The sequence below is a fragment of the Saccopteryx leptura genome, chromosome 2, assembly GCF_036850995.1.
Source record: "Saccopteryx leptura isolate mSacLep1 chromosome 2, mSacLep1_pri_phased_curated, whole genome shotgun sequence".
Lineage (NCBI taxonomy): Eukaryota > Metazoa > Chordata > Mammalia > Chiroptera > Emballonuridae > Saccopteryx > Saccopteryx leptura.
Window position 1 is genome coordinate 189,076,500 of NC_089504.1, and position 26,973 is coordinate 189,103,472.

The 26,973-nt window shown below is 37.9% G+C and overlaps 1 protein-coding gene across 3 annotated transcripts in view; it reads right to left on the bottom strand.

Annotated features, from left to right (window-relative positions):
• The window catches only part of RSRC1 (arginine and serine rich coiled-coil 1), a 559,643-nt gene that overhangs the window by 88,315 nt on the left and 444,355 nt on the right, over positions 1-26,973 (bottom strand). For all 3 annotated transcript variants that reach the window (XM_066369858.1, XM_066369856.1, XM_066369857.1), the window contains exon 7: positions 26,721-26,789. In XM_066369858.1, the coding sequence (XP_066225955.1) occupies positions 26,721-26,789 (69 nt within the window). The remainder of the gene's footprint in view (positions 1-26,720; positions 26,790-26,973) is intronic.

The following is a 26,973-nucleotide window of genomic DNA, read 5'->3' on the forward strand; positions in this document are numbered from 1 at the left end:
AAATGCCACAACTGTAATCATCTTTAGGGAAAAACTGACTCCAAATATTGAATTCCACCTTCTTTCCTGGAACTGGGACCCACACTTTTCCACTGGCTTTGTAACTCTCTGATGCCTTCACATATATGTTTTAACATTTTGGCCAGCTTTTCTATCTGTTCTGAGAAGGAGGGTGAGTTCAAATAAGCTAGTTCCACCACATTATCTTCTTCCCGTAAGTTTTGATATATGGTTTTATATTTTCCACCATGATTTCCTTTTCTTACCTATGAATTACTGAGGAGTGCTAAAGTATTTTTAAAATAAATAATAAAAGAGCAACAACTAATATTTTATAAAGTCTATAAAATAGTTTCAAACCTACTATATCACAACTATAGTATATTCTCACATGATAGACAATTATCCTTATTTATGAACAGGTAGGGAAACTGAGTTTAAAGGGTCCACCTTAGGTCACACTGAGGATGAGAAAACACTAATCCCTATTTAATTCACTGTATTCAATTAATTGTTTTAATACTTATTTTCTGTCTTCCCCTCCAGAATGTAGGCTCTTAGAGTGCAGAAGCCTCAATTTCCTTTTTCACTGCTCTATTCATATAGCTTAGAACAGTGCCCGGAATGTACTGGTTTGTCAGTAACCTTTTTTTTTAAAATTAATTTTAATGAGGTGACATTGATAAATCAGGGTACATATGTTCAGAGAAAACATCTCCAGATTATTTTGACATTTGATTATGTTGCATACCCCTCACTCAAAGTCAAATTGTCTTCCGTCACCTTCTATCTGGTTTTCTTTGTGCCCCTCCCCTCCCCCCACCTCCTCCTTTACCTTTCTCCCCCCCCCCATTACCATCACATTCTTTTTTTTTTTGTATTTTTCTGAAGCTGGAAACGGGGAGAGACAGTCAGACAGACTCCCGCATGTGCCCGACCGGGATCCACCCAGCACGCCCACCAGGGGCGACGCTCTGCCGCGACCAGAGCCACTCGAGCGCCTGGGGCAGAGGCCAAGGAGCCATCCCCAGCGCCCGGGCCATCTTTGCTCCAATGGAGCCTTGGCTGTGGGAGGGGAAGAGAGAGACAGAGAGGAAGGAGGGGGGGGTGGAGAAGCAAATGGGCACTTCTCCTATGTGCCTTGGCCGGGAACCAAACCCGGGTCCCCTGCACGCCAGGCCAACGCTCTACCGCTGAGCCAACCGGCCAGGGCCATTTTTTTTTTTTTTTACCATCACATTCTTGTCCATGTCTCTCAGTCTCATTTTTATGTCCCATCTATGAATGGATTCATATAGTTCTTAGTTTTTTCTGATTTAATTATTTCACTCAGTATAATGTTATCAAGGTCCATCCATGTTACTGTAAATCAGTGGTCCCCAACCCCCGGGCCGGTACAGGTCCATGGGCCATTTGGTACCGCTCCACAGAGAAAGAATAAATAAGTTACATTATTTCCATTTTATTTATATTTAAGTCTGAACAATGTTTTATTTTTAAAAAATGACCAGATTCCCTCTGTTACATCTGTCTAAGACTCAATCTTGACGCTTGTCTCGGTCACGTGATACATTTATCCGTCCCACCCTAAAGGCCAGTCCGTGAAAATATTTTCTGACATTAAACTGGTCCATGGCCCAAAAAAGGTTAGGGAGCACTGCTGTAAATGATCCGATGTCATTATTTCTTATGGCTGAGTAGTATTCCATAGTATATATGTACCAAAGTATATATATACTATGGTACACCATAGTATATAAGTGTACCACTTGTCCACTGATGTACACTTAAACTGTTTCCAGATTTTCCCTATTGTGAACAATGCTGCCATAAACATGGGGGTGTATTTCTCCTTTTGGAACAGTGCTATGGTGTTCTTAGGAAATATTTCTAAAAGTGGGATAGCTGGGTCAAAAGGCAGTTTGATTTTTAATTTTTTGAGGAATCTCCATACTGTTTTCTACAGTGGCTGCACCCGTCTGCATTCCCACCAGCAGTGCAGGAGGGTTCCCTTTTCTCCACATCCTCACCAGCACTTATTCTGTGTTGTTTTGTTGATGAGCGCCATTCTGACTGGTGTGAGATGATATCTCATTGTGGTTTTAATTGGCATTTCTCTAATGATTAGTGATGTTGAGCATTTTTTCATATGCCTATTGGACATCTGTATATACTACAAGGCCATTGTACTCAAAACAGCCTGGCACTGGCATAAGAACAGGCATATAGATCAATGGAACAGAACAGAGAACCCAGAAATAAACCCACAGCTCTATGGACAACTGATATTTGACAAAGGAGGTAAGAGCATACAGTGGAGTAAAGACAGCCTCTTTAATAAATGTTGTTGGGAAAATTGGATATCTACCTGCAAAAAAATGAAACTAGACCACCAACTTACACCATTCACAAAAATCAACTCAAAGTGGATAAAAGACTTGAATGTAAGCCATGAAACCATGCTCATCTTGGAAGAAAACATAGGCAGTAAGCTCTCTGACATCTCTCGCAGCAATATATTTGTTGATTTATCTCCATGGGCAAGCTAAATAAAGGACAGGATGAACAAATGGGACTATATCAAACTAAAAAGCTTTTTTACAGCTAAAGACAATAACAGAATAAAAAGACAAACTACACAACAGGAGAACATATTTGACAATATGTCTGATAAGGGGTTAATAACAAAAATTTATAAAGAACTTGTAAAACTCAACACCAGGAAGACAAATAATCCAATCAAAAAACGGGCAAAAGAAATGGTCAGTAAGCTTTTTGAGTTAATAAAAGTTATTAAAGAAATGCATGCTAAAGGATGAGCATTATACCCTTTCGTGTTACAATTCTGAGTGATAGCATATTTATACAATACTATGCAGTTATGAAGTGATTTTTAAATATTATATGCTATTTGTATTTATAACAATTGTAGGCAAATTTTATCATCTTCCTCACTTTAGAGTCACAATGAAGTTAAGGGACTTGCTTAGTCATGGAGCCAGTAAATGGCAGAGCTGAGATTCTGAACCTTAATCTCTTACTATAACCAGAAGGAGCTAGGGCTATTTCCACTAGAGTACAATTGACCATGTATTGCAATGGCTCCCCTAGATTACTGCCAGGATTGTACACAAGTAGGCATTCAATATGTATGTCAGCTTCCTAATTTTTAATTTATTTCAGAAATATCTCATTAAAAAAAGCTATAGTTCTTAGCTCATCTTGAAATTTGTGGGTATAGAGCACAAAAAACATTTAAATTGTTAATGCATTACAATGGTCAGTCACTGGAGGCCTGGCAATGGTTAAATGGTTATCAGTGTATCTTTGTTCCGTATACATGAACATCTAACTGAAAATAAGTAAAATGTGATCTAAATTGGCTTCCAAGTCCATACAGGGTATTGCTGAATGCATATGAAGCAAAAACATTATTAATAAAGTTATTAGGAAAATGAGGAATTCTTTGGTTTATTAAAGTTAGTTAAAAATGAAATAGTACACATTTACTAAAAGCTTCAGAACTAATGAATAAATGATATATAATATAATACAGATAAAACTGTACATGAAAGAAAGGTTAAAACTATTTAAAAGTCGAGTTCTTGGGCCTGACCAGTTTGCTCAGTGCTAGAGCATCGGCCTGGCGTGTAGAAGTCCCGGGTTCGATTCCTGGTCAGGGCATGCAGGAGAAATGACCATCTGCTTCTCTACCCCTCCCCCAATCTTTCTGTCTCTTCCCCTCCTGCAGTCATAGCTTGAATGTTTTGAGCAAAGTTGGCCCCGGGTGCTGAGGATGGCTGCATGGCCTTGCCTCAGACACTAAAATAGCCTGGTTGCCAGGCAATGAAGCCAACTGCCCAGATGGGCAGAGCATTGCCTGGTATGGGGCTTGCTAGAAGGATCCCAGTCAGGGCAGAGGCAGAAGTCTGTCTCTGCCTCCCTCCTTTCACTTAATAATAAATAAATGAATAAATAAAAATAAAAATCAAGTTCTTGCACACTTGGAATCAAGGGGACTATAGAGGACAAATCATCACTGAGAAAAGTAAGACAGATTGAGTGATGTCACGGAAACGGCGCCGTGAGCAGCGCGTCCGACAGATCTCCCCAAAATCACAACAAATTTATCAACTAGAAACAGAAAAATTTATCCTCGGAGCATTCCGGAGTTCCACACAAACTGAAAGCGAAAGGACTGTTATCACTTGAATCTGAGAGAGAGGGTGTGGAGAAAGCTAACTACCGCAGGGACGTTCATTCAAGCCGCGGAGGGAGTTCGCCTGTGGTGAGTCGGCCCACACTCGGGAGCGGTGAGCAGCCGCCGGCGCCCGCCCGGTCAGGTTGCAGAGCGAGCACCGCTAACGTTCCCAGCAGCCCGCGCACTGTGAGTGAGAGTCCCCAGCCACCGGTGCCTGGAGCACCCCTTTCGCACTCGTGCCCTACTGGCCCGCACACCAAGGGTGCCCCAATATCCTGCGCCCGGTGCGCCCTACTGGCCCGCACACCCAGGGTGCCCCATTATCCTGCGCCCCGGTGCGCCCCAGCCGCCAGCAGCGGGGCGAGCGGGAGAGGCGCCAGGGCGGTCTTCCCTACTTGGGAGATTCTCTCCGTGGGCGGGGCACCTCACCCAGCCATTCAAGCTAACAATCAAGCATTGGGGGAGGGGCGCGCAGGCACCCTGAAATACCTTCGGGAGCACAGCTACGGACCCAATCACTGAAATTAGCTTAACCCATGAAATCTGCGCACCCACGGGCTCTAATTGATAAGATCTCTCTCAGTTCAGCGATCCAAGACAAGAGGCGTGATATTTCTTAGTGCCTCTCGCTAAAGGGGCGGGGGCAACTTCTGATTGTTAAAGCCTCCATATTCAGGGATAAACGCTAACAAGAGGGACTTGGCAGATAATAAGATCTTTACTACACTAGTCGCAAGCAGAGACTAGTGCCTCTTCTTCCCAGCCAAAACAGGCTACAAAGTGTGGAAAGCCTGGGTTGAGTGGTCCAACTGAATGCTAGGTGCTGAACAGTCACCTTGACAACAATTGACTCCCATCCCCGCCTGATTACACTGGAGGCTCTGACTGCCAGAGCCTTTCCCAAAGCCTTGTGCTGAGTGGGGATAGAGTGGGGATTTCCTAGCTCTTTGAGCCTCTTACTCCCCAGGCAGAAGCAGTAGCAGCCTTATACCTGGATCACCAGGCTGCTAATTCAGGAAGGGGGGACTAGGAGAGAGACTCCAGGAAAGCAAACTCTCTCATCGTTGGACCCTGCAAACGCCAACAAGCCTTGACTACCAGCAAGACTAAAGCCAATTATATGACATTGCCATAGAATCCCATCAACTGAAAATCCCTACCTAAGTGTGACACAGGGGCAGAGCCTGGGGTACAGAGTCACCGACCAGGAAGAGGGAGAGAAAAGAAAAAGGAAGAAGTTAACCTCTCAAAATCAAGGAAAATCCACAGACTTTACAACTTGTTCCACTAATTTTGTTGTTGTTGTTGTTTGTTTCTTCTATCTTATTGCCTTTATTATTATTATTTCTATTTCCTCCACCTCGGTCTTTCTATTCTCTGCCCATCTTATGCTTCCCTTTTCTTGAACTACACTACCCATGAGTGCTACATTTTATTTCTTATCTTCATCCTCACCCTCCTTTAAGGTTATACTCCAAAACACTTAACTCTCACTCTCTCCTCTTTTGTTTTTTTTTGTTTGTTTGTTTTGCTTCATTTTGTTTTTTTCTCTTCCTTTTTTTTTCTTCCTTCGTTTTTCTCTTTTTCTTATTTTTTCCTTTCTATTCGTTTTTTCTTTTCTCGTTTTACTTTTCCTCCCATTTAATCCTCAATCACGAACAAATTAGTTAATTTGGGACTCAAGGTTTTTTTCTTGGTTTTATTTTTCTTTTTAGCTTTTGTTTTTTTTTTTGTTTGTTTGTTTATTTTTGTGGCATTTTGGGTACTTTTTACATTGCTTTTTAACTCACTAGCATTCCTTCCAACCCAAGGTCTCCATTGTATTTAGTCTTCGCTCCACTTAATACAACAGATTTTTACTTATTATTTTTATTTTTTTTCTTTATTATTCTTTTTTTTTTCTCCTTTTTTCTGGTTCCCTCTTATCCCTCTCATTATATCTCTTAGTCGACCATCACTTACAAGCAAATCATCTCATGCTTGTCTAAGATTTTTTTCCTTTTTTTTTTTTTTTTTGCATTTAGTAGGTCCCTACTCCCTTTTTTTTGCCCCTTGAACTCTTCACCCCAAATCAGGCCCTCCATTATAGGCAGTCTTTGTTCCATTTAGCATAATATAATTCACAGGTCATCACGATATTTTCCTGAGGAGGGGAGAGGAGGGAAAGAGAAGAAAGAAAAAAGGGGGAAATAATAAATTATTACTGTTTTTTTTGTGGGGTGTTTTCCCTTTTTTTTTTTTTTTTTTTACTCTTTATTAATTCTAATTAGTAATTAGTGCTATCAACAAGACCACCCTCAGATGCCAATAAGAAAGAGGAAATCGAATATTATGGATACAAAAGAAAGAGAGGTAACACAAATAGATGTGGAAAAATCTATGGAGAAAAGACTTAACATATTGGAAGCCTTGGAGCTAAATGACAGAGAATTTAAAATAGAAATCTTAAAAATACTCAGAGATATACAAGAAAACACAGAAAGGCAATTTAGGGAGATCAGAAAACAACTCAATGAACACAAAGAATATATTACCAAGGAAATTGAAACTATAAAAACAAATCAAACAGAAATGAAAAACTCAATTCATGAGCTGAAAAACGAGGTAACAAGCTTAGCTAACAGAACAGCCCAGATAGAAGATAGGATTAGTGAAATAGAAGACAAACAACTTGAGGCACAACAGAGAGAAGAAGAAAGAGACTCAAAAATAATAAAAAACGAGAAAGCCCTACAGGAATTGTCTGACTCCATCAGAAAGAATAACATAAGAATAATAGGTATATCAGAGGGAGAAGAGAAAGAAAATGGAATGGAGAATATACTCAAACAAATAATAGACGAGAACTTCCCAAGCCTGTGGAAAGAACTAAAGCCTCAAATTCAAGAAGCAAACAGAACACCAAGTTTTCTTAACCCCAACAAAACCACTCCAAGGCACATCATAATAAAGATGACACAAACCAATGACAAAGAAAAAATTCTCAAGGCAGCCAGGTAAAAGAAGAGTACAACATATAAAGGAAGGCCTATTAGATTATCATCAGATTTCTCAGCAGAAACTCTACAAGCTAGAAGAGAGTGGACCCCAATATTTAAAGCCCTGAAAGAGAGGAACTTTCAGCCACGAATACTATACCCATCAAAGCTATCCTTCAAGTACGAAGGAGATATAAAAACATTCACAAATACAGAAAAGATGAGAGAATTTATCAGCAGAAAGCCCCCACTCCAGGAAATACTAAAGGGGGTTTTCCAACCAGATTCAAAGAACAAAAGAAAACAACACCATAAGTAGCAGCTCCACCAAGAACACAATAAAACCAAACTTAAACTGTGACAACAAAGGAAAAAAAGGGGGGTGAGGATGGAGATTAACAGTAGCAAAGGACGATGAAGTGCAGAAATACTCATAAGATAGGGTACTACAATGAATATGGTAGGTACCCTTTTCATTACTTAATGGTAACCACCCTTGAAAAAACCACCACAAAAACACTTGACTTAAAAAAGGTAGCAACAGAGGAAAGAAGTATGGAACACAAACAAACAAAAACAAATGATAGAAAAACAAAGGAGAAGAATCAAACAAGATACAAAACTAACAGAAAGCAATTTACAAAATGGCAGTAGGGAACCCACAAGTGTCAATAATTACACTAAATGTAAATGGATTAAACTTACCAATAAAAAGACACAGAGTAGCAGAATGAATTAAAAAAGAAAATCCAACTATATGCTGCCTACAAGAAACACATCTAAGCAACAAGGATAAAAACAAATTCAAAGTGAAAGGCTGGAAAACAATACTCCAAGCAAACTACACCCAAAAAAAGGCAGGTGTCGCAATACTCATATCTAATAATGCTGAATACGAGACAGAAAAAGTACTCAGAGACAAAAATGGTCATTTCATAATGATTAAGGGGAAGTTGAATCAAGAAGACATAACAATCCTTAATATATATGCACCAAACCAAGGAGCACCAAAATATATAAGACAGCTACTTATTGACCTTAAAACAAAAACTGACAAAAATACAATCATACTTGGAGACCTCAATACACCGCTGACGGCTCTAGATCGGTCATCCAAACAGAGAATCAATAAAGATATAGTGGCCTTAAACGAAAAACTAGAACAACTGGATATGATAGACATCTACAGGACACTTCATCCCAAAGCGACAGAGTATACATTTTTCTTTAGTGTACATGGAACATTCTCAAGAATTGACCATATGTTGGGCCACAAAGACAATATCAGCAAATTTAGAAAAATTGAAATTGTACCAAGCATATTTTCTGATCATAAAGCCTTGAAACTAGAATTCAACTGCAAAAAGGAGGGGGAAAAACCCACAAAAATGTGGAAACTAAACAACATACTTCTAAAAAATGAATGGGTCAAAGAAGAAATAAGCGCAGAGATCAAAAGATATATACAGACAAATGAAAATGAAAATACGACATATCAGAATCTCTGGGATGCAGCAAAAGCAGTAATAAGAGGAAAGTTCATATCACTTCAGGCCTATATGAACAAACAAGAGAGAGCCGAAGTAAACCACTTAACTTCACACCTTAAGGAACTAGAAAAAGAAGAACAAAGACAACCCAAAACCAGCCGAAGAAAGGAGATAATAAAAATCAGAGCAGAAATAAATGAAATAGAGAACAGAAAAACTATAGAAAAAATCAATAAAACAAGGAGCTGGTTCTTTGAAAAGATCAACAAAATTGACAAACCCTTGGCAAGACTCACCAAGGAAAAACGGCACAGGACTCAAATAAATAAAATCCAAAATGAAAGAGGAGAGATCACCACAGACATCATAGATATACAAAGAATTATTGTAGAATACTATGAAAAATTATATGCCACCAAATACAACAATCTAGAAGAAATGGATAAATTCCTAGAACAATACAACCTTCCTAGACTGAGTCATGAAGAAGCAGAAAGCCTAAACAGACCAATCAGCAGGGAGGAAATAGAAAAAACTATTAAAAACCTCCCCAAAAATAAAAGTCCAGGCCCAGACGGTTATACTAGTGAATTCTATCAAACATTCAAAGAAGACTTGGTACCTACCTATTCTACTCAAAGTCTTCCAAAAAATTGAAGAAGAAGCAATACTTCCAAACACATTTTATGAGGCCAACATAACCCTCATACCAAAACCTGGCAAGGATGGCACAAAGAAAGAAAACTACAGACCAATATCTCTAATGAATACAGATGCTAAAATACTAAACAAAATACTGGCAAACCGAATACAACAACATATTAAAAAAATAATACATCATGATCAAGTGGGATTCATCCCAGAATCTCAAGGATGGTTCAACATACGCAAAACGGTTAACGTAATACACCATATCAACAAAACAAAGAACAAAAACCACATGATCTTATCAATAGATGCAGAAAAGGCTTTTGATAAAATACAACACAATTTTATGTTTAAGACTCTCAACAAAATGGGTATAGAAGGAAAATATCTCAACATGATAAAGGCCATATATGATAAACCATCAGCCAACATCATATTAAACGGCATAAAACTGAGGACTTTCTACCTTAAATCAGGAACAAGACAGGGTTGTCCACTCTCTCCACTCTTATTTAACGTGGTGCTAGAAGTTCTGGCCAGAGCAATCAGACAAGACAAAGAAATAAAAGGCATCCATATCGGAAAAGAAGAAGTAAAGGTATCACTTTTTGCTGATGATATGATCCTATACATCGAAAACCCGAAGGACTCCACAAAAAGATTATTAGAAACAATAAACCAATACAGTAAGGTCGCAGGATACAAAATTAACATACAAAAGTCCATAGCCTTTCTATATGCCAACAATGAAATATTAGAAAACGAACTCAAAAAAATAATCCCCTTCACGATTGCAACAAAAAAAATAAAATACCTAGGAATAAACATAACAAAGAATGTAAAGGACCTATATAACGAAAACTACAAGGCATTATTAAGAGAAATAGAAAAAGACACAATGAGATGGAAAAATATTCCTTGTTCTTGGATAGGAAGAATAAATATAATTAAAATGGCCATATTACCCAAAGCAATATATAAATTTAATGCAATTCCCATCAAAATTCCTATGAGATTTTTTAAAGAAATGGAACAAAAAATCATCAGATTTATATGGAACTATAAAAAACCCTGAATAGCCAAAACAATCCTAAGGAAAAAGAATGAAGCTGGGGGCATTACAATACCTGACTTTAAACTATATTATAGGGTCACAATAATCAAAACAGCATGGTATTGGCAGAAAAATAGACACTCAGACCAATGGAACAGAACAGAAAGCCCAGAAATAAAACCACATATATATGGTCAAATAATCTTTGATAAAGGGGCCAACAACACACAATGGAGAAAAGAAAGCCTCTTCAACAAATGGTGTTGGGAAAACTGGAAAGCCACATGCAAAAGAATGAAACTCGACTATAGCCTGTCCCCGTATACTAAAATTAATTCAAAATGGATCAAAGACCTAAATATAAGACCTGAAACAATAAAGTACATAGAAGAAGACATAGGTACTAAAATCATTGACCTGAGTTTTAAAGAACATTTTATGAACTTGACTCCAAAGGCAAGAGAAGTGAAGGCAAAGATAAATGAATGGGACTACATCAGAATAAAAAGTTTTTGCTCAGCAAGAGAAACTGATATCAAAATAAACAGACAGCCAACTAAATGGGAAATGATATTTTCAAACAACAGCTCAGATAAGGGTCTAATATCCAAAATTTACAAAGAACTCATAAAATTCAACAACAAACAAACAAACAATCCAATAAAAAAATGGGAAGAGGACATGAACAGACACTTCTCCGAGGAAGAAATACAAATGGCCAACAGATATATGAAAAGATGCTCAGCTTCATTAGTTATTAGAGAAATGCAAATCAAAACTACAATGAGATACCACCTCACCCCTGTTAGATTAGCTATTATCAACAAGACGGGTAATAGCAAATGTTGGAGAGGCTGCGGAGAAAAGGGAACTCTCATCCACTGTTGGTGGGATTGTAAAGTAGTACAACCATTATGGAGGAAAGTATGGTGGTTCCTCAAAAAACTGCAAATATATGGGTATATACCCTACTGGGTATATACCCCAAAACCTCAGAAACATTGATACGTAAAGACACATGTAGCCCCATGTTCATTGCAGCATTGTTCACAGTGGCCAAGACATGGAAACAACCAAAAAGCCCTTCAATAGAAGACTGGATAAAGAAGATGTGGCACATATACACTATGGAATACTACTCAGCCATAAGAAATGATGACATCAGATCATTTACAGCAAAATGGTGGGATCTTGATAACTTTATACGGAGTGAAATAAGTAAATCAGAAAAAAACAAGAACTACATGATTTCATACATTGGTGGAATATAAAAATGAGACTAAGAGACATGGACATGAGTGTGGTGGTTACCAGGGGTGGAGGGAGGGAGGACATGGGAGGGAGGGAGGGAGAGAGTTAGGGGGAGGGGGAGGGGCACAGAGAACTAGATAGAGGGAGGCGGAGGACAATCTGACTTTGGGCGAGGGGTATGCAACATAATTTAATGACAAAATAACCTAGACATGTTTTCTTTGAATATATGTACCCTGATTTATTAATGTCATCCCATTATCATTAATAAAAATTTATTAAAAAAAAAAAAAAAAGAAAAGAAAAGTAAGACAGATGGTGGGCTAAATAACCGAGTGTCTGTTGTTGAGTCATTTTTGACCAAATAAGAACTTGAAGAAAATAATATGCAATAAAGCAATGCATTCAAACTAAGCAGATTCAGTTATTTAAAGAAAAGAGCTCTTCAATATTAGAGCTTATCTGTTAAAACACTATTCAGATATTTAAAGAAATTATTACATTATGAAAGATGTAGGACTACTAAATCCAATACATGGAACACAAATTTCCTAAAGGGCTATTTTAAATCTTGGAATAGAAGTACCTAATACAGAAAGACAAAGAAAGGAAGGCATAAATTTTCAAATATTTAAACCTAACAAGAAAATAGTATTATAATGAGTAGCCAATTCAAGACAATACAAAAAGGACAATCTTTATTTCCCTGTAACCTATTTATGTCAACATGCCAATGAATAAACAGTGTCTCCTAAATGATAACTATTAACTTTACTAACTTTACTTCCCTGAGGTCTCCTGAGGGGACAAAGGATACTTTAGAATCCCAAACATTCACTGTCTTCTCTGGTCTTAGGAGAGATCCCCCGAAAAGGGACTGCAGCAGTTCCCCCTGTATGTGGCTAAGACTAGGTGCTAAAATGTGCTTCAGCTGCACTAGGAGAGCCAGGCTCTCCGAGAATAAAACCTAAGAAACTAGATGCTTTGGTCTGGCTCTGGTCCAGGCTGTGAGGGCTGGTGTGGATTTGACGAGTGAGTGTGTTACACAGACAAGCCAGTCACTAGAAAGAAGAGCAAGGGAGAAATTATGAAAACACTTTGAAACATGTGCCTCTGAGGCTAGAGTACCTCACCTGTTAAGTACCCCAGAAATCCAAGTGAGGCAACGTAATATGGGTACAAATCTGAGGACCCGGAAAATAAACAAGTATAACTTAAGAGCTAGAGGGCACGATCCAGAGAGGAAGGTAAAGCATTGAGGATGACTGCACTGAGTCATATTTATTTGAACTCTAATCCTAAGGACTGTGATCTGTATAGGCTGTTTAAAGATGGAGGATGCATATTGGAGTCCCACTGCCTGGGTTTGAGTACTTGCTGCATTGCCTACTAGCTATTGAGCAAGTTATTAAGCACTCCGTGACAGCACAAACCTCAGAGTGTTCATGAGGATAAGGGAGTTCGAATATGTAAAGCACTTAGAACATTTCCTGGCACGTGTTTTTCCTTTCAGCTATTAGTACTTCAACCCCCACCTTTGCCAAAGGATTAACAACAACATAGATAAAATCAAGGCTAATCTATTTTCCCTCTTGTCAATCAGATGTGGTTCCAACTGAAACAAATGAGACTTGAACTACCTCATATTATGTTCAGATTGTCACTGTCCACTATTTCCATGAGTAATTTAGAATGGATTGCCTAACACTTTTGTAAACAAAAATATTTGAAGTAGAAAACTAACAGATGGGTAGAGCTATTTTGAATAAACATGGAGAAAGAACTAAAAAGCTACTATATGTATGCCACAGATAAGAAAATCATATTAGAAGTCAAAATGCAAAAAAAGACTATTATGCTTTTACTGCATTTAAAACATAATTAGAACCCTTAAATGCATACAGTATTAATATAAAAATAAAACCTAAGAGGTTATGCTAAAGCATTCAATGATACAAAAATAAATCAAAAGAATAAAAGTTGAAACAATTGTTAATACAATGTAGTAGAAACATTTTCAAACACATACAGAAAAAATGTGAAAGTTGAAGTCAAGCATTTAGTAGGTCAAAGAAAAAGAAAATGGAATTGAAAGATTTAATACTATTCATTTCTCCTAAAATATAATCTAGAATTAGAAAAAGTGCTTAGTTTTAAAGAAGGGTACTGTAAACCTAAACTTTAAATATTCAGTTGACTCTTACTCCAAATAATGTACCATTTACATAATACAGGTAAAATGGAGAGTCAGAGAGGAAATGGTTCAAAAAGAGAGCCCATACTGATGTACTAGTTCTACTCAGTAAGTGAACAATCTACTGAGCAGTGTAAGGACCATGAAAGGCACACTAAACGGGGGCCAATTGTTTAAAGGGTAGAAGGCAAAGCAGTAACCCTGGACAAGTTTCGGTGAGTAGCCTGACTTTTATCTTGGGTACATTTGTAAGTACACTTATGATATTGATTTAAGAAAACTCCAAGAAAAGAATTGCATAATAGTCAGGACATATTTGCAAGGCACAGATCTTGCTATGCTAACACAGTAGGTCTTTAAAAATAAGAGAGTGGATAAAGGGAGCTGGCAAATAATAGCTATCTACATTTTACCAAACCTCGGCTGCGTGTCTGTATGCTGACAAATTAAGAGATGAACTGTATTAATGATGTGATAGAGTGAATTACAGTAAATTACAGTGGCTTAAAGATTGGAAAAAAAAGTTATTATTCTTTCAGATGCAGAAATATATACACATGCATATAGAGATGTATCTCAGGCTTCAATTGCAGCTGGATTAATTATATAAAGCAAAATAAATATAGCTTAGACACAAATCATTTTCAGAAAGGTTAATTTGATAGCATTCAAGTCTCTAGGCAATCCACAAGAAAAGAAAATTGGAAGCAAACAACAACAAAGAATCTAGCTTGTGATTTACTTTTACCCACAAAGAATAAGCAAAGGAAAACTACTGAATAAAACATGTTTTATTTCTTAATTAGCATCATTAGATTGTTTTACCAGTAGAATTTTTTTTCAACATAATTTTCTTATGCTTTTTTGTATGCATAAAAAAAACTGAGTGAGCTCAGGTAAAGACCTGATTAGTCATACTAGCAAGTACTGATAGTATTAGAAATTCCTTGGTTTCTTTTTGAATGGCTATAAATTCTTTTGAGAAATACACAAATGGGTGAGGGCCTGACATAACAGAGTTGGGTTAGACTTTCTTTTTTCTTTTTTTTTTTAGAGAGAGAGAGAGAGAGAGAGAGAGGCAGGAAGGGATAGAGATGAAGAGATGAGAAGCATCAATTCTTCATTGCAGCATCTTAGTTGTTCATTGATTGCTTTATCTTATGTGCCTTGACCAGCAGGCTCCAGCCAAGCCAGTGATCCCTTGCTTAAGCCAATAACCTTGAGCAACCTTCGGGCTCAAGCCCACGATCATGGTGTCATGTTTATGATCCCAAGCTCAAGCCAGCGACCCCCCACTCAAGCTGGTGAGACTGCACTCAAGCCGGTGACCTTGGGGCTTTGAACCTGGGTCCTCAGCATCCCAGGCCAACACCCTATCCACTGCACCACCGCTTGGTCAAGAGAGTTAGACTTTTAATTAGGTTATTTGGAATTCACTACAATCTCAAAATAATTTACTTAAGTTGGATTTAAAAGAATGAAAGTTAAACTGGTCATCTATTCATTCATTCATTCATGCAATAATCAAGAAACTGAGTATCTACTACATGCTAGGCGTTGTGGATACTAAATCCTATATAATCCTAGAGTCTATATACATTAGTTAGGATGACAGATTTATAAAGATGCTAATTAAAACAGCTATAATTGGAGGGATGTGTTTTTCCAACTATTCTCAGATATTGAAATGAAAAAGGTTACTGTAGATCAGACTAAGTGCAAGGTCACTATGACTTAAAAGTCTAAATGAAAGATACTTTCAAAAGAATTACAATATTAACATTCAAGTATTTATAGTTACTTAAGACATTCTTAATAAAATATCCTTTTAAAGATGTTTAGGGCTGGCCTGTCGTGGCGCAGTGGATAAAGCGTCAAGCTGGAATGCTGAGGTCACTGGTTTGAAAACCTGGGCTTGTCTGGTCAAGGCATATATGGGAGTTGATGCTTCCTGCTCCTCCCCCCTTTTCTCTCTTTCTCTCTCTCTCTCTCTCCTTTCTAAAATGAATAAAGTCTTAAAAAAAAGATGTTCAATACCAATTTAATGATAAAAACAGATTATTAGAAATATCAGCTATCACCACATAAATGAGGGATTCTTAAGTGTTTAAAGTTTCTTTCACTAGAGCATGCATTTATATTATATATACTTCAAAATAATAAAACACATAGAAAGGTCAAGATTTGTGGTTCTCATATAAGTGCCCTCTTTTTTTCAACTGATTATGATTCCAATTAAGATTTGAATTAATGGGATTAGACTAATAACTACTACAAGATATAGTCACTGTGTTGGTTGGTAATAAGTACCACTCTTATAATTTGCAGTACCACAGTGTATTTTAAGGGCTATTATGTTATCAATTAGTTACATTGATCAGAATACCACATAATACATGAGCACTCAAATATTATAATTTGCTTAGACTATTTTGCATCTAGTAGTATATCTATTTATATGATGGGTGACCATAAGCATAACTGAAATCAGACAGATTGCTTCCATTAATAACACCAAGAGCCTGAATGGGCGGTGGTGCCGTGGATAGAGCGTCAGACTGGGATCGAGACCCCAAGGTCGCCAGTTTGAGCGCGGGCTCATCTGGTTTGAGCAAAGCTCACCAGCTTGGACCCAAGGTCACTGGCTTGAGCAAGGGGTTACTCGGTCTGCTGAAGACCCATGGTCAGGGCACATATGAGAAAGCAATCAATGAACAACTAAGGTATAGCAACGAAAAACTGATGATTGATGCTTCTCATCTCTCTCCGTTCCTGTCTGTCCCTGTCTATCCCTCTCTCTGACTGTCTCACTCTGTCTCTGTAAAAAAACAAAACAAAACCAAAAAAAACAAAAGAAAGAAACACACACCAAGATATGTTCTTCAGAAAGCCAGAAGAAGGGCTTTCTACTTAGGCTTTTTCTGCCACTAGGATTTACTTGTTTTCTAAAGTTACCATAAAATCAGTTAATCCAGGAAAAGAATATAAAGTTTGGACTTATGGGAGTCAAATAAGGTAGGAACACTAAATATTTATATATAAAATAGTCCATATTTAGTTTGAATCTATTTATTTGTAGGCTTCTGCCATCTAAATCTACACAAGTTTTTGTTTTGTTTCTTCATTTTTTTATTTGTTTTGGGGGCACGGCTCTCATGGAATACTGCTTTTAATCATTCTATCTAATCATTCTCAAACATTTTAGATTCTATTGGGTCTCAGCTCACAATTGGAAGTTGGGAATTAATTTTTTTTTTTCTGGCTGTCATAGTAAAAGATATGTACATGGAAAAAATTACAATTTTCAGATTTAGACAATAGCACTCAAAGGCAGTATTTGGAATATAGTATCAGACTTCAACTTCTTGAATGCTCACAGAGGAAATAGTTACTCTGCTAATTAGCCAGTAAAGTGACATGATTGTGTTAGATTCAAGGAGTACTGACATGCTGGGGCTGCCAAGAGTGTACAAGGTCCCTGTGACGCTGAGAACAAAGAGTTCAGCAACATCCTGCATTGAGTCAGAGACCCTTATCAGAAGTTTATGTTTGAAATTCTCCACTGAGTAATACCCCCCCTGTAACTGCGCACGACCTCCCTAGCCAATGACTAACAGCCACATCAGCTTCTGTATGATGCTTGCTCATCCTAGACAGCCACCCTATAAAAAGGAGCCATTTTAGAAGCTCGGAGCTGCAGTCCCTGTGCAGGTTTGGGGGGCTGCAGTCCCTGCGCAGTTTGTTGGCTGCGCAGGTTTGGTTGGCTGCAGTGCTCCAGTCTCTTTGGAGGCGTGGGTAGCCTGCAGTCCCTGTGCAGGTTTGGGGGGCTGCAGTGTTCCCCTGTGTGGGTTACCTGCATCCCCTGCGCAGGTTTGGGGGGCTGCAGTGCTCCCTTGCATGGGTTGCCTGCAGTCCCTGTGCAGGTCTGCAATAAAACTGATTCAAATTCACTTTGGGTCTGCTGTAGTCTTTCTCGCTAGGATGTAACAATTGCAGGTCCAAGTGAATCATCAACTTAACTCACTGAGAAAGATTTGCCTGGATCTTACTTTAAGCGCTGTAATTTAGAACAAGTATGTAAAAAGCCTCTATGAGGGGGGAAAAAAAAGCAAAATCTTTACTCACATAAATCACAGCAAACTGAAGGGAAAATAAAATTTTTAGGGATGATAAAAATGTGTTAGATTTTTTAGTGTAGGCTCTGCGTGTTAGCTTTATTATTAAAAGAAAATATTTAATCTAAAAAATGATGATCTTTCCAAATAGGATGACGTCAGAGTAATGGCGGGGTAAGAAGCGATACCAATAAATCTCCCCCAAAACTCAACAAGATCTTCAACCAGTAACAGAAAAACCTATACTTGGAGCCTCCAGATGCTTCGCAATACACCCGAAGGTATGGTCAAGTGAAAAATTGGCTAAATATATAACCAAACCCCGAAGGAAATAGGGAGAAAGAAATGCTCCGCCTTCCTCACTAACCTAAACAGGGCAGCTTTCTCTGGTAACTGTGAATATAGAAACTGAGGCGGGCAAAGGGGGTGAATAGATCAAGGCCGCGGCACAAACGGCCGAACCAGGCTGTGGCAAGGAAATCCAAGCCGAGGAAAAACTGATCCTGTGGCAACCCGGGCAATACAAGCTAACACTCGCGCCAAACCCAAAGAAAAAAAGACAAGCGGGGCAGCCATTTTACCCAATCTCCTGGTCGGTGGGCGCAGCTACTGGGTGAGAGATTTCTTCCTAAGCCCCAGGAGTGGTGCCCGTGTTACCCCACAGAGAGGCAGAGTCAGGGGCCTTTCTGTGGGCTGAAAGCAGAATCTCTGGGCAGCCCCAGTGCCCTGGGAAAGCCGCGCACGGGAGGGAGCGAGAACTAATTCCAACGGTGGAAATTTTCCGTGCTGGTGGGGGTTTCACTCAGAGGGAAACGCGGCCGACCTCATATCCTGGTCTGCGCACAGCTAGTGAGTGAGAGATTCCTCCGAGTGCCTCGGCAGTGCGCGCCCGTGTTATCGCACAGAGGGGCAGAGTCAGGGGCCTTTGTGTGGGCCAAAGCGGAATCTCGAGCCGCCCCAGCGCCTTGCAAAAGCCGCACACGGGGACGGAGCGAAAACCAATTCCAACGCTGCAACTTTTCCATGTGGTTGGGGGTTTCACTCAGAGCGTGAGACTGCTGGCCGGATATCCTGGTCTGCGCACGCAGATACTGAACGAGAGTTTCCTCCAAGCGCCCCGGAAGTGGGCGCCCGCCTGTGTTACCGGACAGAGTGGCAGAGCCAGAGGTCTTTGAGTGGGCGGAAAGCCCGTCTGATTATGCTAGCAGCTCTGACTGACTGAGCCTTACCCAGAGCCCTGTGCTGAGTGGAAATAGAGTGGGGAGTTGCCAGCTCTTTGAGCCTCTTACTATCAAGGCAGAGGCAGCAGCAACCCCATAGCTGGATTATCAGGCTACTAATTGAGGAAGGAAAGACTAGGAGAAAGGCTCCAGGAACACGGACTCTCTCACTGTCGGAGCCTATAAATGCTAATGAGCCTTGACTGCCAACGAGACTAAAGTACAATACATGACATTGCCATAGAGACTTATCAACTGCAAACCTCTACCTGAGCGTGCCAAAGGGGCAGAACCCGGGGTACAGAGTCACTGACCAGGAGAGGGAGAGAAAAGAAAAAGCAAGAAGATAACCTCTCAAAATCAAGAATAATCTGCAGACCTTATAACCTATCCCATTTTATTATATTTGTTCGTCTGTTTCTCTTATCTTCATTCTTGATACTTTTTTTTCCTCCTCCAATTTGGCCGATTAACTCTCTGCCCATCTTACTCTCTCCTCTCCTTGAACTACACTACCCATAAGTGTTACATCTACCATTATCTTTTCTCTCCTCTTCCTTTATCTCTATGAGGGTTGCACTCCAAAACCCTTAACTCTCTCTCTCTCTCTCCTTTCTTTTTTCTTCTTTTAGTGGTTCCCTCTTTTTTCTCTCTTTCTCTCTTTCTTTTCTCCCTCTATATTAGTTTCTTCCTTTCTCCTTTACATCTCCTCTCATTCAAACCTCAATTACAAACAAATTATCTTATCTGGGACTCAAACTTATGTTTGTGGCATTTTGGCAGGTTTTTACTTCACCTTTTTAACTCACTAGCAGTGCTCCCATCCCTGGCTCTCCATTTTATCTAGTTCTTGTTCCATTAAATACAATAGTAATTTTTTAAATTGTCCCCCCACTTTTCTGTTTTCCTCTTATTCCTCTCATCATAACTCTTAGACAACCAACACCTAAAAGCAAATCATTTTATTCTTGACCCAAATTTTTTCCTTATTTGCTTTTTGTGGATCCATACCCACCCCTTTTTTTTTGCCTCTTTATTACTTTTCCTCAATTCAGGCCCTCCATCACAGGCATTGTTTGTTATAATTCACAGTTCACCACAAGATTTTTTCAAGAAAGAGGAGAGAGGAGAGGAGAGGAAAAAAGGAGGGGGGGAATAATTTCCTTTTTAAAAATTTTTATTTTATTTTATTTTTCTTTATTTCATTATTAATTTTTTTTAAAAAAACAACTTTTCAATTTTTTATTTTATTATTTTTTTAACTTTTTATTCTTTATTAAATCTCATTAATACTATCAACAAAACCACCCTCAGATGCCATTAAGGAAGAGAAAATCGAATATCATGGATACAAAAGAAAGAGAGGTAACACAGCTAGATGAGGAAAAATCTATGGAGAAAAAATTTAATATATTGGAAACCTTGGAGCTAAATGACAGAGAATTCAAGATAGAAATCCTAAAAATCCTCCGATATATACAAGAAAACACAGAAAGGCAATTTAGGGAGCTCAGAAAACAACTCAATGAACACAAAGAATATATGTCCAAGGAAATTGAAACTATAAAAACAAATCAAACAGAGATGAAAAACTCAATTCACGAGCTGAAAAACGAAGTAACAAGCTTAGCTAATAGAACAGGTCAGATAGAAGAGAGGATTAGTGAAATAGAAGACAAGCAACTTGAGGCACAACAGAGAAGAAGAAAGAGACTCAAAAATTTAAAAAATGAGATAGCCCTACAAGAATTATCTGACTCCATCAAAAAGAATAACATAAGAATAATAGGTATATCAGAGGGAGAAGAGAGAGAAAATGGAATGGAGAACATACTCAAACAAATAATAGATGAGAACTTCCCAAGCCTGTGGAAAGAACTAAAGCCTCAAGTTCAAGAAGCAAACAGAACTCCGAGTTTTCTTAACCCCAACAAACCTACTCCAAGGCATATCATAATGAAATGGACACAAACCAACAGCAAAGAAAAAATTCTCAAGGCAGCCAGGGAAAAGAATACAACATATAAAGGAAGGCCCATTAGAGTATCATCAGATTTCTCAGCAGAAACTCTACAAGCTAGAAGAGAGTGGACCCCAATATTTAAAGTCCTGAAAGAGAGGAACTTTCAGCCACGAATACTATACCCATCAAAGCTATCCTTCAAATATGAAGGAGAAATAAAAACATACACAGATACAGAAAAGATGAGGGAATTTATCATCAAAAAACCCCCACTCCAGGAATTACTAAAGGGGGTTCTCCAATGAGATACAAAGAACAAAAAAAAAAAACAGAGCCACAAGTAAAAGCTCCAAGAAGAACACAATAAAACCAAATTTAAACTGTGACAACAACAAAAAGAAAGAGAGGGAGAAGATGGAGATTAACAGTAGCAAAGGACGATGGAGTGCAAAAGTACTCACAAAATAGTTCGCTACACTGAACAGGGTAGGGACCCTTTTCATTACTCAAAGGTAACCACCATTGAAAAAACCACCACAGAAGCACATGAGATAAAAAAGATAGCAACAGAGGAAAGATGTATGGAATAAAACCAAATAAAAACAAAAGATAGAAAAACGAAAGAGAAGGATCAAACAAGACACAAAACTAACAGAAAGCAAGATATAAAATGGCAATAGGGAACTCACAAGTATCAATAATTACACTAAATGTAAACGGATTAAATTCACCAATAAAAAGGCACAGAGTAGCAGAATGGATTTAAAAAGAAAATCCAACTGTATGCTGCCTACAGGAAACTCATCTAAGTAACAAGGATAAAAACAAATTCAAAGTGAAAGGCTGAAAAACAATACTCCAAGCAAATAACATCCAAAAAAAAGCAGGTGTAGCAATACTCATATCTGACAATGCTGACTACAAGACAGGAAAAGTACTCAGAGACAAAAATGGCCATTTCGTAATGGCTAAGGGGACACTGAATCAAGAAGACATAACAATTCTTAATATATATGCACCAAACCAAGGAGCACCAAAATATATAAGACAGCTACTTATTGATCTTAAAACAAAAACTGACAAAAATACAATCATACTTGGAGACCTCAATACACCGCTGACGGCTCTAGATCGGTCATCCAAACAGAGAATCAACAAAGACATAGTGGCCTTAAACAAAACACTAGAGAACCTGGATATGATAGATATCTACAGGACATTTCATCCCAAAGTGACTGAGTATACATTTTTCTCCAGTGTACATGGATCATTCTCAAGAATTGACCATATGTTGGGCCACAAAAACAACATCAGCAAATTCAGAAAAATCAAAGTTGTACCAAGCATATTTTCTGATCATAAAGCCTTGAAACTAGAATTCAACTGCAAAAAAGAGGGAAAAAAATCCCACAAAAATGTGGAAACTAAACAACATACTTTTAAAAAATGAATGGGTCAAAGAAGAAATAAGTGCAGAGATCAAAAGATATATACAGACTAATGAAAATGACAATACGACATATCAGAATCTATGGGATGCAGCAAAAGCAGTGATAAGAGGGAAGTTCATATCACTTCAGGCATATATGAACAAACAAGGGAGAGCCCAAGTGAAACACTTAACTTCCCACCTTAAGGAACTAGAAAAAGAAGAACAAAGACAACCCAAAACCAGCCAAAGAAAGGAGATAATAAAAATCAGAGCAGAAATAAATGAATTAGAGAACAGAAAAGGTATAGAAAAAATTAATAGAACAAGGAGCTGGTTCTTTGAAAAGATCAACAAAATTGACAAACCCTTGGCAAGACTTACCAAGGAAAAAAGAGAAAGAACTCATATAAACAAAATCTAAAATGAAAGAGGAGAAATCACCACGGACACTATAGATATACAAAGAATTATTGTAGAATACTATGAAAAACTTTATGCCACTAAATTCAACAACCTAGAAGAAATGGATAAATTCCTAGAACAATACAACCTACCTAGACTGAGTCAAGAAGAAGCAGAAAGCCTAAACAGACCTATCAGTAGAGAAGAAATAGAAAAAAGCATTAAAAACCTCCCCAAAAATAAAAGTCCAGGCCCTGACGGCTATACCAGCGAATTTTATCAAACATTCAAAGAAGACTTGGTTCCTATTCTACTGAAAGTCTTCCAAAAAATTGAAGAACAAGCAATACTTCCAAACACATTTTATGAGGCCAACATAACCCTCATACCAAAACCAGGCAAGGATGGCACATAAAAAGAAAACTACAGACCAATATCTCTAATGAATACAGATGCTAAAATACTAAACAAAATACTAGCAAATCGAATACAAGAACATATTAAAAAAAATAATACATCATGATCAAGTGGGATTCATCCCAGAATCTCAAGGATGGTTCAACATACGTAAAACGGTTAACGTAATACACTATATCAACAAAACAAAAACCAAAAACCACATGATCTTATCAATAGACGCAGAAAAGGCTTTTGATAAAATACAACACAATTTTATGTTTAAGACTCTCAACAAAATGGGTATAGAAGGAAAATATCTCAACATGATAAAGGCCATATATGATAAACCATCAGCTAATATCATATTAAATGGCACTAAACTGAAGGCTTTTCCCCTTAAATCAGGAACAAGATAGGGTTGTCCACTCTCTCCACTCTTATTTAATGTGGTACTAGAGGTTCTAGCCAGAGCAATCAGACAAGACAAAGAAATAAAAGGCATCCATATCGGAAAAGAAGAAGTAAAGGTATCACTTTTTGCAGATGATATGATCCTATACATCAAAAACCCCAAAGAATCTACAAAAAGACTACTAGAAACAATAAGTCAATACAGTAAGGTCGCAGGATACAAAATTAACATACAGAAGTCAATAGCCTTTCTATATGCCAACAGTGAAACAATTGAGAACGAACTCAAAAGAATAATCCCCTTCATGATTGCAACAAAAAAAATAAAATACTTAGGAATAAACATAACAAAGAATGTAAAGGACTTATATAATAAAAACTATAAACCATTGTTAAGGGAAATCGAAAAAGATATAATGAGATGGATGAATATACCTTGTTCTTGGCTAGGAAGAATAAATATAATCAAGATGGCTATATTACCCAAAGCAATATACAAATTTAATGCAATTCCCATCAAACTTCCAATGACGTTTTTTAAAGAAATAGAGCAAAAAATCATCAGATTTATATGGAACTATAAAAAACCCCGAATAGCCAAAGCAATCCTAAAGAAAAAGAATGAAGCTGGGGGCATTACAATACCTGACTTCAAACTATATTATAGGGCCACGACAATCAAAATAGCATGGTATTGGCAGAAAAATAGACACTCAGACCAATGGAACAGAATAGAAAGTCCAGAAATAAAACCACATATATATAGTCAAATAATTTTTGATAAAGGGGCCAACAACACACAATGGAGAAAAGAAAGCCTCTTCAATAAATGGTGCTGGGAAAACTGGAAAGCCACATGCAAAAGAATGAAACTGGACTACAGTCTCTCCCCCTGTACAAAAATTAACTCAAAATGGATCAAAGATCTAAACATAAGACCTGAAACAATTAAGTACATAGAAGAAGACATAGGTACTCAACTCATGGACCTGGGTTTTAAAGAGCATGTTATGAATTTGACTCCACAGGCAAGAGAAGTGAAGGCAAAAATTAATGAATGGGACTACATCAGACTAAGAAGTTTTTGCTCAGCAAGAGAAACTGATAACAAAATAAACAGAAAGCCAACTAAATGGGAAATGATATTTTCAAAGAACAGCTCAGATAAGGACCTAATATCCAAAATATACAAAGAACTCATAAAACTCAACAACAAACAAACAAACAATCCAATAAAAAAATGGGAAAATGACATGAACAGACACTTCTCCCAGGAAGAAATACAAATGGCCAACAGATATAGGAAAAGATGCTCATCTTCTTTAGCTATTAGAGAAATGCAAATCAAAACGGCAATGAGATACCACCTCACACCTGTTCGATTAGCCATTATTAGCAAGACAGGTAATAGCAAATGTTGGAGAGGCTGTGGAGAAAAAGGAACCCTCATACACTGTTGGTGGGAATGTAAAGTAGTACAACCATTATGGAAGAAAGTATGGTGGTTCCTCAAAAAACTGAAAATGGAACTACCTTATGACCCAGCAATCCCTCTACTGGGTATATATCCCAAAAACTCAGAAACATTGATACGTAAAGACACATGCAGCCCCATGTTTATTGCAGCATTGTTCACAGTGGCCAGGACATGGAAACAACCAAAAAGCCCGTCAATAGATGACTGGATAAAGAAGATGTGGCACATATACACTATGGAATACTACTCAGCCATAAGAAATGATGACATCGAAACATTTACAGCAAAATGGTGGGATCTTGATAACATGATACGAAGCGAAATAAGTAAATCAGAAAAAACCAGGAACTGCATTATTCCATACGTAGGTGGGACATAAAAGTGAAACTAAGAGACATTGATAAGATTGTGGTGGTTACGGGGGGGAGGGTGGAATGGGAGAGGGAAAGGGGAGGGGGAGGGGCACAAAGAAAACAAGATAGAAGGTGACAGAGGACAATCTGACTTTCGGTGATGGGTATGCAACATAATTGAACGACAAGATAACCTGGACTTGTTATCTTTGAATATATGTATCCTGATTTATTGATGTCACCCCATTAAAAAAATAAAATTATAAAAAAAAAAAAATGATGATGTGGCTTTCTTAATTTAAATTATGATTATTTCTGACATTTCGTACTTTATTGTTCCCTCTTAAGAGCTTTTTTATTTAAAGTTGTTGTTTTTTATTGCCCAGGGGACTTTTCTTCATCACTACTAAAACATTTCAAAATGCGCAGATAAGTCCAATCCATTTCCCATGACTTATTTTGGTATTTGTTAACTCTAAAGAAAAAAATCAGGCCCTGGGCAGTTGGTTCAATGACAGAGCATCAGCCAAGCATGTGGAAGTCCTGGGTTTGATTTCCAGTCAGGGCACACAGGAGAAGTGACCACTCCCCATCTCTTTCTCACTCTCTCCTCCCATTCCGCAGTCATGGCTCAAATGGTTCAGCAAGTGGTCCCGGGTGCTGAGAATGGCATCATGGCCTTCCCTCAGGCACTAAAATAGGTCATTTGCTGAACAATGGAGCTGTGGCACAGCCAGGCAGAGCATCTCCTGGTATGGGCTTGCCCGGTGGATCCCAGTCAGGGTGCATATGGGAGTCTGTCTCTGCCTCTTCACCTCTCACTTAATTAAAAATAAGATAAAAGTCAGAAGAAAACAAACCAACACCAGCTCTACTTTATAATTTTATATCCTATATCCCCAGAATATACACTAGGATGCTTATAAACTAGTGTTTATGTTAGGAAACATTAATTAGTGTCTAAGACATCAAATATAGTGTGATATTGTATCATAGTTTAGGTTCACAGAAGTAGCATGAGGTACCCCCTAATTTAATACTATGGTTTATTCAGGGAATGAAGGAAATCATGCCAAATAATGACCCCTCACTAAAATGAATGCTTCGAAACATAATGAATATATGACTTTACCTTCCTCCTTTCTCTTCTTAGCTTCTTCTTCATTTCTTTCCTTGGCTTTCAATGCTTCATCAGCTTTTGCTAAAACAAAAACAATAAAATTTCTGCAATTATTTTATGTCTGTATCATAAGTGACAATATTGGGGAAAGGGAAAAGAAATTCCTTGCATATTTTTTTGTGAAGTATTCAGAAGAAAAAAACAAAATATCTGAAAATCTGAAATAAACCATTTAAAATCCTTTTTCAGAATATAAGAATATTTA